Consider the following 12,914-nt stretch of genomic DNA (forward strand, 5'->3'; position numbering starts at 1 on the left):
TATTCATGTTGTTGTGACCCAAGTACTACACTGAGCATACTGTGAGTTTACTTAAAGCAACCATCACGTGCCAGGGACATTAGTCTCATGGGGAAACTTAGGGGAAACTTAGTCTCATGTTCTGTATTTTAATATTAAAATATATTTAATTTCCTTGTTGATACTACCTTCAATCTATGATTTTACATTTTCACAAATTGTATTATTATATATCAAATTATATTTCATCTGTCTGATTTCGGTTATTACTAATACAAGCCACTCTTGATTAATTTCTTTGCGTGTGTCCTTTGATTATTCACCATGTCTATGCACCATATAATGGAGGGCACATTAAAAATACTTGAATACTAGTTGTGCTGTAAGTATTATATGTAGTTGTAGCCTACTTATGCCTGAAAAGACATTAAATTAAAATTCATTAAAAATCACCAGTAGATGGTGCTAAAGCTCAATGCCAGCACAAAATGACGCGTTAACACGCAACTACGCGTTAACACGCAATTACACGTTAACACGTAAATCGCGTGTTAACGCGTTAATCCCACACGTTTTGGCCCCAACGGCCTTCCACACATTCGCGCCGCCTCATTCGCGAATCGCGCCACAGGATGTCTGTTCGCGTCTTTGCATTAGGCTTGAATGAATGAATGAATGAGGCATTTATATAGTGCTTTATTGTGTATTGCAATACACCCAAAGCGCTTTACAATCATGTGGGGGGGGGTCTCTCCTCAACCACCACCAGTGTGTAGCATCCACTTGGATGAGCAAAATCTTCGCAGAACAGATCACCGGTGATCACCGCGAGAAGCATGCCGGTTAAAAAAGTGTCCGAGTTAAGTCCGCCTTGCTCTGATGTCATGATGACGTGTGCCAAAAAAACTCTCATGACGGCAAGGCGGCTGTGTCGGATTGAGCAGTCGCGCGCAGTTGCTCTCCACCGACCAAATCAAGTGTTGCACCAAACACTATGACAGTGCGATCTCTGTGTGAGATATGTGATTGTTGTGAGATATGTTCCACTTCGAGAGGGCAGAACTGTCCGTCTTGACTGCGCTTATTTCACTCCTCCCCTCACTGCAGCCGCCTACTCTCGCCTACATTTCAGGCGAGGCGAGGCGCATCTCAAACAAGCCTATTGACTTAACATGTATCACTCGCGATTCGCGTCTGGTGTGAACGCAGACTACCAATCAGAACATGACACAATGAACAAGAGAACCAATAGCATGAATACATGAGAGCAAGGGAAACATGATACAAACAGAGACCATGCCTAAACTCCAAAATAAAAGACATGAAAACATGAACATCAAACAAAACCCAAAACCCCACGTTGTGTGTGTATTTATACTGTATATACATAGTAAATACAGTATATATATATTTTTTTGTCTACTGAATACATGCGTACATGCTGCAGTCGCGAGGCTTTACCGTACACCATATTTGCTAATCAACACAGAACAACCAGTTTATCTATGTTGATCTGTAATGCGCGAAACAAATATGATTCATCTTCTGGATTTTTCAGCACTCTTTGAGCATCGTTCTTCCATCATAGTGAGGCTGGTGAGATGGTGTCTCTTTCAAATACCTCTTTTAAAGGTCAGCTTTGTCCAGGAGCTGATTTGACACCTGTGAGGTTTTTAAAAATGGCTTATTCAGTTTTTTTACCTTTGCTGTCTCTCACTTTTCATCTTTTGCTCTCTATTTTCCCTCTCCCAATTAATTTTATTTCAATTATTCACTGCTTCTGTATGTTACTGTCATGCATATATCATGGTTTTGTCATTGTAAATTAGTTGCACTATTTTATCTAGGTGTCTTATGAATGGCCGATGAATCGAAGGTGTTCCTGTTGCGATAACAACACCAAGGCTGTGGCTTTGTTTAGAAAGAAACGGATAAAAAAGAAGTCGCTTCAAATGGATGAATGTAAATTTTTATGTCTGTTTAATTGGTAATGCTCCTGAGCAGCTATTTTCTATGTAAAATAAAAAATCTGGTGTTGAACAAAAAAGTTTGAATCACACCAAAAATATTTTCTTTCACATTTCTTTTCCCCTTTGTTAATGTGAGCCAAATGTTTCTGTCAAAAGATATGAAAAATGTTACAAACTGATCTGCGTTTGTGCTTTCAGCGAATGACTAGTAACTTCCTGTCCAAATATGTACATTTCCTGCCTCATTTTAAGGAAAGCTTACTGTCTGTAGCTTGTTGTCTGCTTATTGGATTATAAACACTGATATCAACCATGTCCGCAGAAAAGTCAGTTTAAGTGGAAAACCCACTCGGAACCTCTTTCAAATGCAAGACTTGACATTTTACTCCTCTGATATCATTCTTCCTTTGACGTGCGCGGATGTCTCATCATAACTCGGGAAGATCTAAGGCTCCAGCACCTGTTGGGAATGAGTATTGGCCTTTCTTGTAAAGTATGCCCGGCTCACTGACAGGTAATGGCTCAAAGCTTGAATGGCAGGAATCTCTGTAATCGAACAGATGTCACATATGCAGCTGCGGGGGAGAGCCTGGTACATTGTGCCCGGTCTGGCACACTGGGAGACCAGCCAGTCCCCATTGGTATTGGCAAGTGCTCAAGAGCCTGTCTGTCAGTCTTAGACAGGAGCTCGAGATGAGCCCTCATTCCCCTCCCTTTCCGTTCAGTCAGACCATTCACCCCCTGTCTGCCATCAGGCTGGAGATCTTTATATAGGCTTCTTTTTAATTTCCTTCCCTGTTGCAGCCTACGTTAATGTTCTCATGCGTCATGTCAGTCCTCAACATCCTGTCATTAACATCGTAGCAAAATACACCCATTAAAGATTAACTTTTAGAAGAATTTGGCAGTTTTCTAGCAGATTATTACTCAAGGATTGGGTGAAAGTGAGAATTTGCTTGCTTTCAGTTCACACGTTGGAATTGGAATGGCATTAAACTTAGTGAATTGCAATCTAAATAAATTCAAAGTTACTCGACTATGTCTATTTGCTTATTTACAGTAAGTAACAATTTTGACATACAATGTACATATACATTTTTTTTAAAAAGACATGAGAGAGTAATTAATCACTGAATTTTCATTTTTGGGTAAACTAACTCTTTAAAGGGTTAGTTCGCCCATTTAAGACATGAAGTTGTATGCAATCCTTACCAGCACTATAGTGCATACACACTGACCCACCCTTTAGTCACCTCCCTGGTCAGAGTTCTGGCCGCTGGAAGTTTTTCAAGATAGTACTCCCGGTTAGTTTCCGGGGCCTCAAAACTGTGCGTTTTTACGTGAAAAAATTATTTGCGTTTCAAAGCTTGATTAATTTACATCACAAAAAACACGCCTGACAAAATTCATACCTCAGTTTTAATCTGCACTATTTACTTTCCATTTCTATCAATCCGCGCTGCTGTCAACGTCAACAGTGCGCACGTTCAGATCAGCTGTTCCATAGTGTTTACACAATTGAATGACAACGACATAAAAAGTAGAAAATGAACAATGGTGCGAACTTGTAAATTCCCAGGCTGTGACCACAAGAATGTGCCGGGATCACCGTTCAGATTCCATCGTTTTCCAGTTTCGGATATAGCTACGAGACAGCTTTGGCTGGTTGCCATCGGCTACTCTGCGGGAGCTAAAATATCGAGAATCAAGGATTTCCGTGTGTGCAGTGCTCACTTCAGCGAAGACGATTACATCCCCAACCAAGGAGGAAATAGAAAAAAAATGATTTTAAAGAGTTTTGCTGTACCAGTACCACGGGTAAGCTCTATTTACTAACTTTATGATCCAATGTCTAAACTGTACGGTAAACAAGCTGATGTTTAGACTCCAGTGGAAATCACGTGAAAAGAAGTCTAATATAAAAACAGTATATAGGGATATATGTACAATTTGGTGAGAAAACTATTTGATTGAACTCCACACACAATTGAGGTTTTGTGTTGCAATCAATAACATCCTGGCTCTTGCTACAGCTGTGGGCCCAGCATCAACTTGGACAACTGCATCTGTCCTCTCGCTCTCTCTCTTCCCGTTCTATCTCCATCTGCTGAACTTCGGCATACTCCGGTTCATAAAGGTATCCCTTTGGCGTTGTGCTAAAATTACTTTCATCATCATCTGTTCCGTCTGACATTGTGCTAAAATTGGTTTCGTCATCAGAAGTTTCGTAGTCAGACATGTTGTCAGCGAGTCGCGCTATCAACAGCTGATCTGAACGTGCGCACTGTTGACGTTGACAGCAGCGCGGATTGATAGAAATGGAAAGAAAATAGTGCCGATTAAAACTGAGGTATGAATTTTGTCAGGCGTGTTTTTTGTGATGTAAATTATTCAAGCCTTGAAACGCAAATACTTTTTTCACGTTAAAACGCACAGTTTTGAGGCCCCGGAAACTAACCGGGAGTACTATCTTGAAAAACTTCCAGCGGCCAGAACTCTGACCAGGGAGGTGACTAAAGGGTGGGTCAGTGTGTATGCACTATAGTGCTGGTAAGGATTGCATACAACTTCATGTCTTAAATGGGCGAACTAACCCTTTAATACAATTTTACATATGTTTTAAAACAAAACTTTTAAATTAGTAGAATTAGTAAAATTACATTTAGAATTCTACATCCTCACATTGAATCAATTCTGACAGCACAATTGACCGTTCGCAAAGAGTTTGATCGACAGGTGATCTGACGAATCATAACTCTGAATCCACCATCTCGCCCAACAAACAAATCAGACAGGAGAGTTAAGTTAGCTTTGGTGGACTTAAACTTGAAAAATGTTGTGTATTGACGTCTTTCCATGGTTGAAATAAAATACGTTCTGATGTTCATTCATGTTTATTTTGTGCTTTAAGTAACTATGAAAAGACAATTGGTTCATGTGCCACTTGAACTGAGGCTCGACATTAATCTGTCACGACACATTAAAGAGCCACAAAATTGTATTTATTGTTTAAATTTCTTAAAAAATTACAACATTTGAATGCTGAGGCCTTGTTTCATACCAGAAGTAACCTGCTCTGTCTTGTCTGTTGGCACATTGTCAGTCTCCTCTTTGCTCCGCAATATATTTTTCACTGCGTGAGAACACGATGTGCAGTCTGAGAGCAGCATGGCTTGTCGGACATAGCAACAGTAACTAAGGATGGTGGGTTTTTGCGAAGGGTCAATTGCCTGCTTTTAGTAAAAAGCAGTACACTATTCTATACAATCTTCTGCCAAATAACACTAGCATTTCTATAAATTTAATTTGATTAATTATCCCGTCTTCCTCTCCCCTCACCTCCATTTATTTCCTCCTCTCTCTCCAGGTCTTTTGTGAACTACTTAACACATTGTTTGCTAATACGGCCTTTTATAGCAATTAAATGCCGATTTGGTGGTGTTGGAGTAATTGTCACCCCAGGCTATCCGTGCTGGCCTGGAACAAATGTGTGTGTGTATGTTTGTGTGTGCATAATGTATCATAAATGATCCCTCTCACACACAGGGGGTTTATATGCAGCTCAGGGGGTGAAGAGACTCATGCAGGTGTTGAATCTGAGTCAATGTTTAGTGCCGTCTCTCTTCATCCGTCTTCCTACTGTAATGCATGTGTAGTTTTCATAGTGCAGCTTTAGGGATGAACGTTTTGCCAAAAAGCTCAGTATTGACTCAGTCCAGCGAGGCCCCTACTGCAGGATTAAATCAATCCTGATATACTGAGAATGTTTACTGAGATATTATTACATTGCATCTCTGGTTGCTTTCTGATTGGTCATTCATGTATTCTGTGTAATGTCATATTTCTTTAATGTCTGCCCACATAATGCCATAATGGATCAATCAGAATCAAGTACAGGTGCATCTCAATAAATTAGAATGTCGTGGAAAAGTTCATTTTTCAGTAATTCAGCTCAAATTGTGAAACTTGTGTATTAAATAAATTCAATGCACACAGACTGAAGTAGTTTAAGTCTTTGGTTCTTTTAATTGTGATGATTTTGGCTCACATTTAACAAAAACCCACCAATTCACTATCTCAACAAATTAGAATACTTCATAAGACCAATAAAAAAAACATTTTTAGTGAATTGTTGGCCTTCTGGAAAGCATGTTCATTTACTGTATATGTACTCAATACTTGGTAAGGGCTCCTTTTGCTTTAATTACTGCCTCAATTCGGCGTGGCATGGAGGTGATCAGTTTGTGGCACTGCTGAGGTGGTATGGAAGCCCAGGTTTCTTTGACAGTGGCCATCAGCTCATCTGCATTTTTTGGTCTCTTGTTTTTCATTTTCCTCTTGACAATAGAGAATCTATGGGGTTCAGGTCTGGTGAGATTGCTGGCCAGTCAAGCACACCAACACCATGGTCATTTAACCAACTTTTGGTGCTTTTGGCAGTGTGGGTAGGTGCCAAATCCTGCTGGAAAATGAAATCAGCATCTTTAAAAAGCTGGTCAGCAGAAGGAAGCAAGTGCTCCAAAATGTCTTGGTAAATGGGTGCAGTGACTTTGGTTTTCAAAAAACACAATGGACCAACACCAGCAGATGACATTGCACCCCAAATCATCACAGACTGTGGAAACTTAACACTGGACTTCAAGCAACTTGGGCTATGAGCTTCTCCACCCTTCCTCCAGACTCTAGGACCTTGGTTTCCAAATGAAATACAAAACTTGCTCTCATCTGAAAAGAGGACTTTGGACCACTGGGCAACAGTCCAGTTCTTCTTCTCCTTAGCCCAGGTAAGACGCCTCTGATGTTGTCTGTGGTTCAGGAGAGGACAACTTCCTTGACACGTCTGTGTGTGGTGGCTCTTGATGCCTTGACCCCAGCCTCAGTCCATTCCTTGTGAAGTTCACCCAAATTCTTGAATCGATTTTGCTTGACAATCCTCATAAGGCTGCGGTTCTCTCGGTTGGTTGTGCATCTTTTTCTTCCACACTTTTTCCTTCCACTCAACTTTCTGTTAACATGCTTGGATACAGCACTCCGTGAACATGCCAGCTTCTTTGGCAATGAATGTTTGTGGCTTACCCTCCTTGTGAAGGGTGTCAATGATTGTCTTCTGGATGACTGTCAGATCAGCATTCTTCCCCATGATTGTGTAGCCTAGTGAACCAAACTGCGAGACCATTTTTAAGGCTCAGGAAACCTTTGCAGGTGTTTTGAGTTGATTAGCTGATTGGCATGTCACCATATTCTAATTTGTTGAGATAGTGAATTGGTGGGTTTTTGTTAAATGTGAGCCAAAATCATCACAATTAAAAGAACCAAAGACTTAAACTACTTCAGTCTGTGTGCATTGAATTTATTTAATACACGAGTTTCACAATTTGAGTTGAATTACTGAAATAAATGAACTTTTCCACGACATTCTAATTTATTGAAATGCATCTGTATATACAACACTTCAGTTGACAAATATGTAAGTAAGAAAAAAAAGAGTTTTTCAAAAGACTTTGGTGTTTACTTTGTAGTAGGGCTGCCCTTGACTAAAGATTTTTCTGGTCGACTAGCAGTCGTTCATTTTAAGTAATTAGTTGACTAATCGCATGTTTATATTAATAAACTATATAATTCATAATAATGAGCCTTTAATTGCCTATACAGTGCACTGGCTGAAGTAATATTATGAATGCTTCAGAAAAAAAAAAACAGCAAGAAGTCTGCCTTAACATTATAATAATTAATTGATAAACTAGTGATAAACTAGTTGATAAACTAGTGTTTTCTGTATTTTTGGCTGCAATTACGAATTTCGACAACACTGTGTTGTATTTTAAGTATTTTAAGTTAAATGCAAATGATCGCTCCGGCGCCACCAATGGTTAGTCGACTATTAGGGGGCAGCCCTACTTTGTAGTTATTTAAGTAAGGAGGCAGCATGATTGTTTTAAATTATTTACACAACCGTTCAATAAAAAGTTAATATTGAGTAATTTGCATTTTAGACACAATCCTGTTCCTTTGTCTGGTTTTACTCTTATAATAGAAATGTGCATCTTTGAGCAACACTTGTGTGCTGAATGATTCATTGTTTTTGAACAGATTGTTTGAGTGAATTATTCAATGACTTATTCATGAAGACAGAACTTGTAGTTCCTGAATGAATCTGCATTTTTTTAACATATTGGTTGAATGAACGATTCAGGGACTTACTCAATTAGGGCTTTTCACACTGCGCTTAACCCCGGGTTATCGTCATTCTAAACACCGCTTTTAACCCTGGGTAAAGACATGTTTCACACCTGTAATTTGAAAGCGGTGTTAGCACCGCATTTTACCCGGGTTTATGAAACCCTGCTCCGGAGCAGGGTTAGCACCGCATTTGTGGTGTAAACAATAACGTTAGTCTCTCCACACTTAAAAGAAATTCAAAGAAATATTCACATACTTTGCTCCTTGTTTTCTTTCTTTTGTAATTTTGTCTTTGTTTTCTCGCCTTTGTGCATCATGAGGCCGTTCACATGTTGCTCCTAAAAACGGGTTTAAAACATGTCTATGGTGTAAAACGTTAAGCGCGCCGCTTTCTCCATCTTTCCAAAGCGCTGTAGCTTGTGCTCCCATGGCGTATGCCGTTGCTAAGCAACCATGACCTGCACGGGAAAAGCCGTGTAAACAGGTTGCCTGCTGTTCGTCCAATCAGAGACAGTGACACCGCAAATATGCAAATAAGAACGTTAACCGGGGTTTAGGAATGTACGGTGTGAAACGTCTGTTAATGAATACCCAGGGTTGACAGTTAACCCCAGGCATAGTATGAGCAGTGTGAAACGTGATTACAGATAACCCAGGATTCCGCTTATCTGGGTTTAGGATGATCCAGGGTTAACAATTTCAAGTGTGAAAAGCCCTAATGTTGGTCACTTACAGTAATACATTACCAAATGCATAAGCATTTGTGAACAAACTGGTTAAATGATTTCAATGACTCACCAAAAGTTGGTCACTTGCAGTATTTTGAATCAGCTGAATAAGTTCAATGACTCACTCATAATGATAGTCACTTGTTGCCACCTACTGGCATAATAATGCAACGTGCAGAAAGAGTCACTGAGAAATGGCAAGCTCTAATGCACTGATTGTATAGTACTGGCCTATCTCTCTCCGCTATCAGATATTCCTTCACCATTCTCAGTGGGCATAATGGAGGATAAAACAATTACGCTTTAACAATTCTTTGATTTAATTCAGCCGGGTCAATATAGATCACGGACATCTGCAGGGGGAGTTCAGGCCAGTTGTTTCAGCCTGTACACAGGAGAAACACACAGCGCTCGCTCCGACAACTGTCACGGAATGTGATTTGTGACGAATACCGGAATCATCCGAGCATGTGCTTCCCTCACTTTTATAATGTCAGAGAATCGGGGGAATTTACTCATGTTATTTTGGAGAACTGCCACAGGGTTGACGGACTGTCAGGATTTCGACAGATCTCCTCTATCTGATATTACAATCCATCTCCCTTCGTCCTCCTCTTCCTGCCTCTCCAGCCATCTCGCAAGCACTGACACTCCTATCACATTGGTAAATACTACTTTAATTGATACTCAGGTTGTTTTAGAATTAATGAGCTGGCACCCATGTGCTGATGTGAGGGAAAAGAACATCTCTCTTTAAATTGCTTTGCAGCCTTTATTGCTCTCCAGAAATCATATTAGCCAAACCAATCTCATTTAAATCTTCCATTCCCTAATTAACCCTCAACGCCTTCTCATGCTGCTCGCAACTGCACTTTTTGTAGATTTTTAGATGAACTGTTAGAGATTTGTGTCTCTGTGTAGAGTATATTGGATTTTTATTTTGATCAATCAGAAAACAGTTAAACTGAGAACAAATTATCTTCATTATGTAAATGCCAAGTATTACATGAACAGATCAGATAGGACACAAAGGGGCAAATTGACTAAACAGCCTCTTCTGCATAAAATTTCAGAGCAAACACCTACGTCTTATTCATTAACCACCCGCTATCCAGTTTAACCAGACACAGTCTGCGTTGGTTTACTGCTGCTTAAGTATATGAATTAAGTCATTGGATGAATCCCAATAGCCATTTTTGCACTCTTGAAGGAAAGAGGATATTTTTAAAAGGGCCGTTCGCTGGCCAAATTGGTCCATTTCTGGTTATGATAGCACAGTCAGCTACTTGAACAGAACTACCTGAATGGAGAAAGGCTCACCAATCCTGCATTTATTTGATTAAAAGTACGGTAAAAACAGTAATATTGTGAAATATTATTACAATTTAAAATATATATTTTTTTCTATTTTAATGGTTTAAAATATTATTATGAATTTTAAAAACAGTTGTGCTGCTTAATGTTTTTGTGGAAACTGTTGCAATTTGTTATGGGACTGAATGTGAAATGTCAAAAGAACAGCATTTATTTGAAATGGAAAAAAATCTCACAACAGAGGCATCATAAAATCAAGTCATGCAAAAAAGTATTTTTAAGCTAGTTCAGTTAATGTGCATTGAATAGTAGAAAATCTGCTGAAGCATCTATTTAAATTTCTATTGGCTCTCTTATTTGTAAGGCTGGATTACTATCAATTCTTCTATCAAAAATCTGATTAGCTGTTTTAACAGTAATGTGCAATTCATAGTGAATTTTAATGTATTCCAACCAAAGTGAAGCAAGTCTTTTCATAGAAGCACCCTTTTATCATTCGACCCAAGACATATCGCTTTTGAATAAAAAAAACAACAAAACAAATCCATTAATAACATTGCTTTTATAAATGCATGTGTGTGTTTCTGTATTTAAGAGTGTGTAGCAGCTGTAAGCAAGTAGATATGACCCAAACATCACATGATGTTCAGAATAAACCCACAGTGATAAAACTGCATCACAGTATAAGCAACCTGAATGATCCAGGGTCACCAGGGAATTTATAAATGTTCTGTTACAAATAATATGTCAGTAGCTACAATATATGAAAAGCTACTGAGAATATTGAAGGTACGTGTGCTTCAGACTCTCACACTAGTACATAATGTATTCAAGGTAGCATTCAGTTCTGTGCAGTATTCAACACTACAAGCTAAATGTTTCAAAAGTGGTGTATTTCTAAAAGTAGTCACTGTCAGTTGAGGCACAGAGTAACCTTTAAATATCAAGCTAAAGGCATCACATTTTTTGTTTAGTTTTTTTAATTTAATATAAAATATGTGTGATATCCTTGATCGGTAGATAAAAAAAACATGAGTCACATTTATAAAAAGAACGACATGACTGCAAGCTTTCTTTAAAGTGTGCTTTAAAAGTAATGAGAAAAGCAAGAAAGTCAGTGGTTTAATTTTTTCTTTTTAAATGTAGTTTTTTCCTGAGAGAATTTGAGTGTTTTTTTCTTCTTGTTGTTTATTCAAACTATCCTCCAAGTGCATTCTTAGCATTTTTCTATGCAAGCAATTTTGTTGCCACCAGTGGAGCTTTTATAGCACATGGATGGTATGCGGTCCTGAATTGTGTTTGGGTTAGTATATTATTGCTACACTTGGATTTATGTGCCATTAGTTCGTTTATTCTAGATGCGAATGTGGAGGAAATAACCCCAATGCAAAACAAGATACGAAAAGAAAAAAAAGCAATCGTCAGGACTGTTTCTAATTGCATTTGGTCTGGGTCTTAGCGATAACATCAATTCCATTATTTTCTGCATTTGAATTGCACTGCAGCCTGTCTTCAGCATCCTGTTTTGATTGGCTGAATGCAGGTACTGGATGTTTAGAACAATGTGGAGCCTGCACAAGGAAGAATACATTGTACCATTTTATTACCACTGTAAACAATATGGGTATTTCACCTAAATATATTTTTATTCACTCTCATGTCGTTTCAAACTTGTATGACCCTTTTTTTTCATGGAACACAAAAGAAGATATTTTAAAAATATCCTGACCAGTCTTTTTAACATAATAAATGATAACTGGGGTTGCTTCAAAATGACGAACCAGCACCTAAGTGTGTGTATGTGTGTTCAAGTTGGATCTTTTCAGTAATTTGGTTGATTTGGTTCATGATTTTTTCTGTGGTCCAAGTCACAAAGAGTTTACTTAAGATTATTACGTGAATATCACATTAAATTTCAATCTGTAGTCAAACAAAGATATCAAATTACTTCAGAAGATATTGAATATAGCTCCCAATTTCTATGGACTGTCATTATAATACTTATGTATGATACTTTTGTGTCCTTTTAGAATTTTGAAATCTGCTGTCCCCATGCATTGTTACTACTGGCGACAAGCAAATTACTCAAAATTTCACCTTTTGTGTTCCATGAGAGTGAATAAGTTGGGTTTTGGGGGTCTGTTCTTTAAAGTAGTCATTGTGTCAGTGTTAATCAATTTAATAGACTTTAAAAAATATTCCAAACAGAGATCTTTTGTAACATGCAGAGCTATGATTATATGTGAAGAAAGCAGAACACAATGACCTCAAAATAATTCTTTAACTGATTTAGAGATTATACAAGAAAATTCGTACCCTACAATGTATTACATGAGCTGTTGGTTAGTCTCTCGTTGTCTGTATAATGCATGAGGCAAACAACTGCAATCTGTTCAAGAACAAGAAATACTTTTTCTTAATCATTCAGTATCCATGAAGAGTATCTTGGAAAATGCAAACGCAAATCTGTTGTTTATTTTTTAAATAAAAGTATTATGATGATCTTTAATTTCTTTAATTGAAAAAAAAAAAAACACAACATACTGTATGGTCATTTGTTTCCAACAGGGTCAAGTTGAAGGATGGTGTGGCGTTTTTGGGAGCGAGGGCCAGCAACCCGGTTCAGTGGACAGTTAGTCAAGACGTCAGGAGCGAGGGACACAGAGTGGTCACTCTGCATTGTCGCAGGAAGGAAGCCAACTTCGGAAAAAGGTCAGTAGCTGTTCAATCTGTCCGTTCTATT

The 12,914-nt window shown here is 38.4% G+C and overlaps 1 protein-coding gene across 2 annotated transcripts in view; it reads left to right on the forward strand.

The window, feature by feature from the left end:
- si:dkey-112m2.1 (transmembrane protein 132C) overlaps positions 1-12,914 on the forward strand; it is a 141,871-nt gene that overhangs the window by 65,957 nt on the left and 63,000 nt on the right. For both annotated transcript variants that reach the window (XM_058757385.1, XM_058757386.1), the window contains exon 3: positions 12,740-12,883. In XM_058757385.1, coding sequence (XP_058613368.1) covers positions 12,740-12,883 — 144 coding nt within the window. The remainder of the gene's footprint in view (positions 1-12,739; positions 12,884-12,914) is intronic.

This window comes from Onychostoma macrolepis, chromosome 21, assembly GCF_012432095.1.
Source record: "Onychostoma macrolepis isolate SWU-2019 chromosome 21, ASM1243209v1, whole genome shotgun sequence".
Lineage (NCBI taxonomy): Eukaryota > Metazoa > Chordata > Actinopteri > Cypriniformes > Cyprinidae > Onychostoma > Onychostoma macrolepis.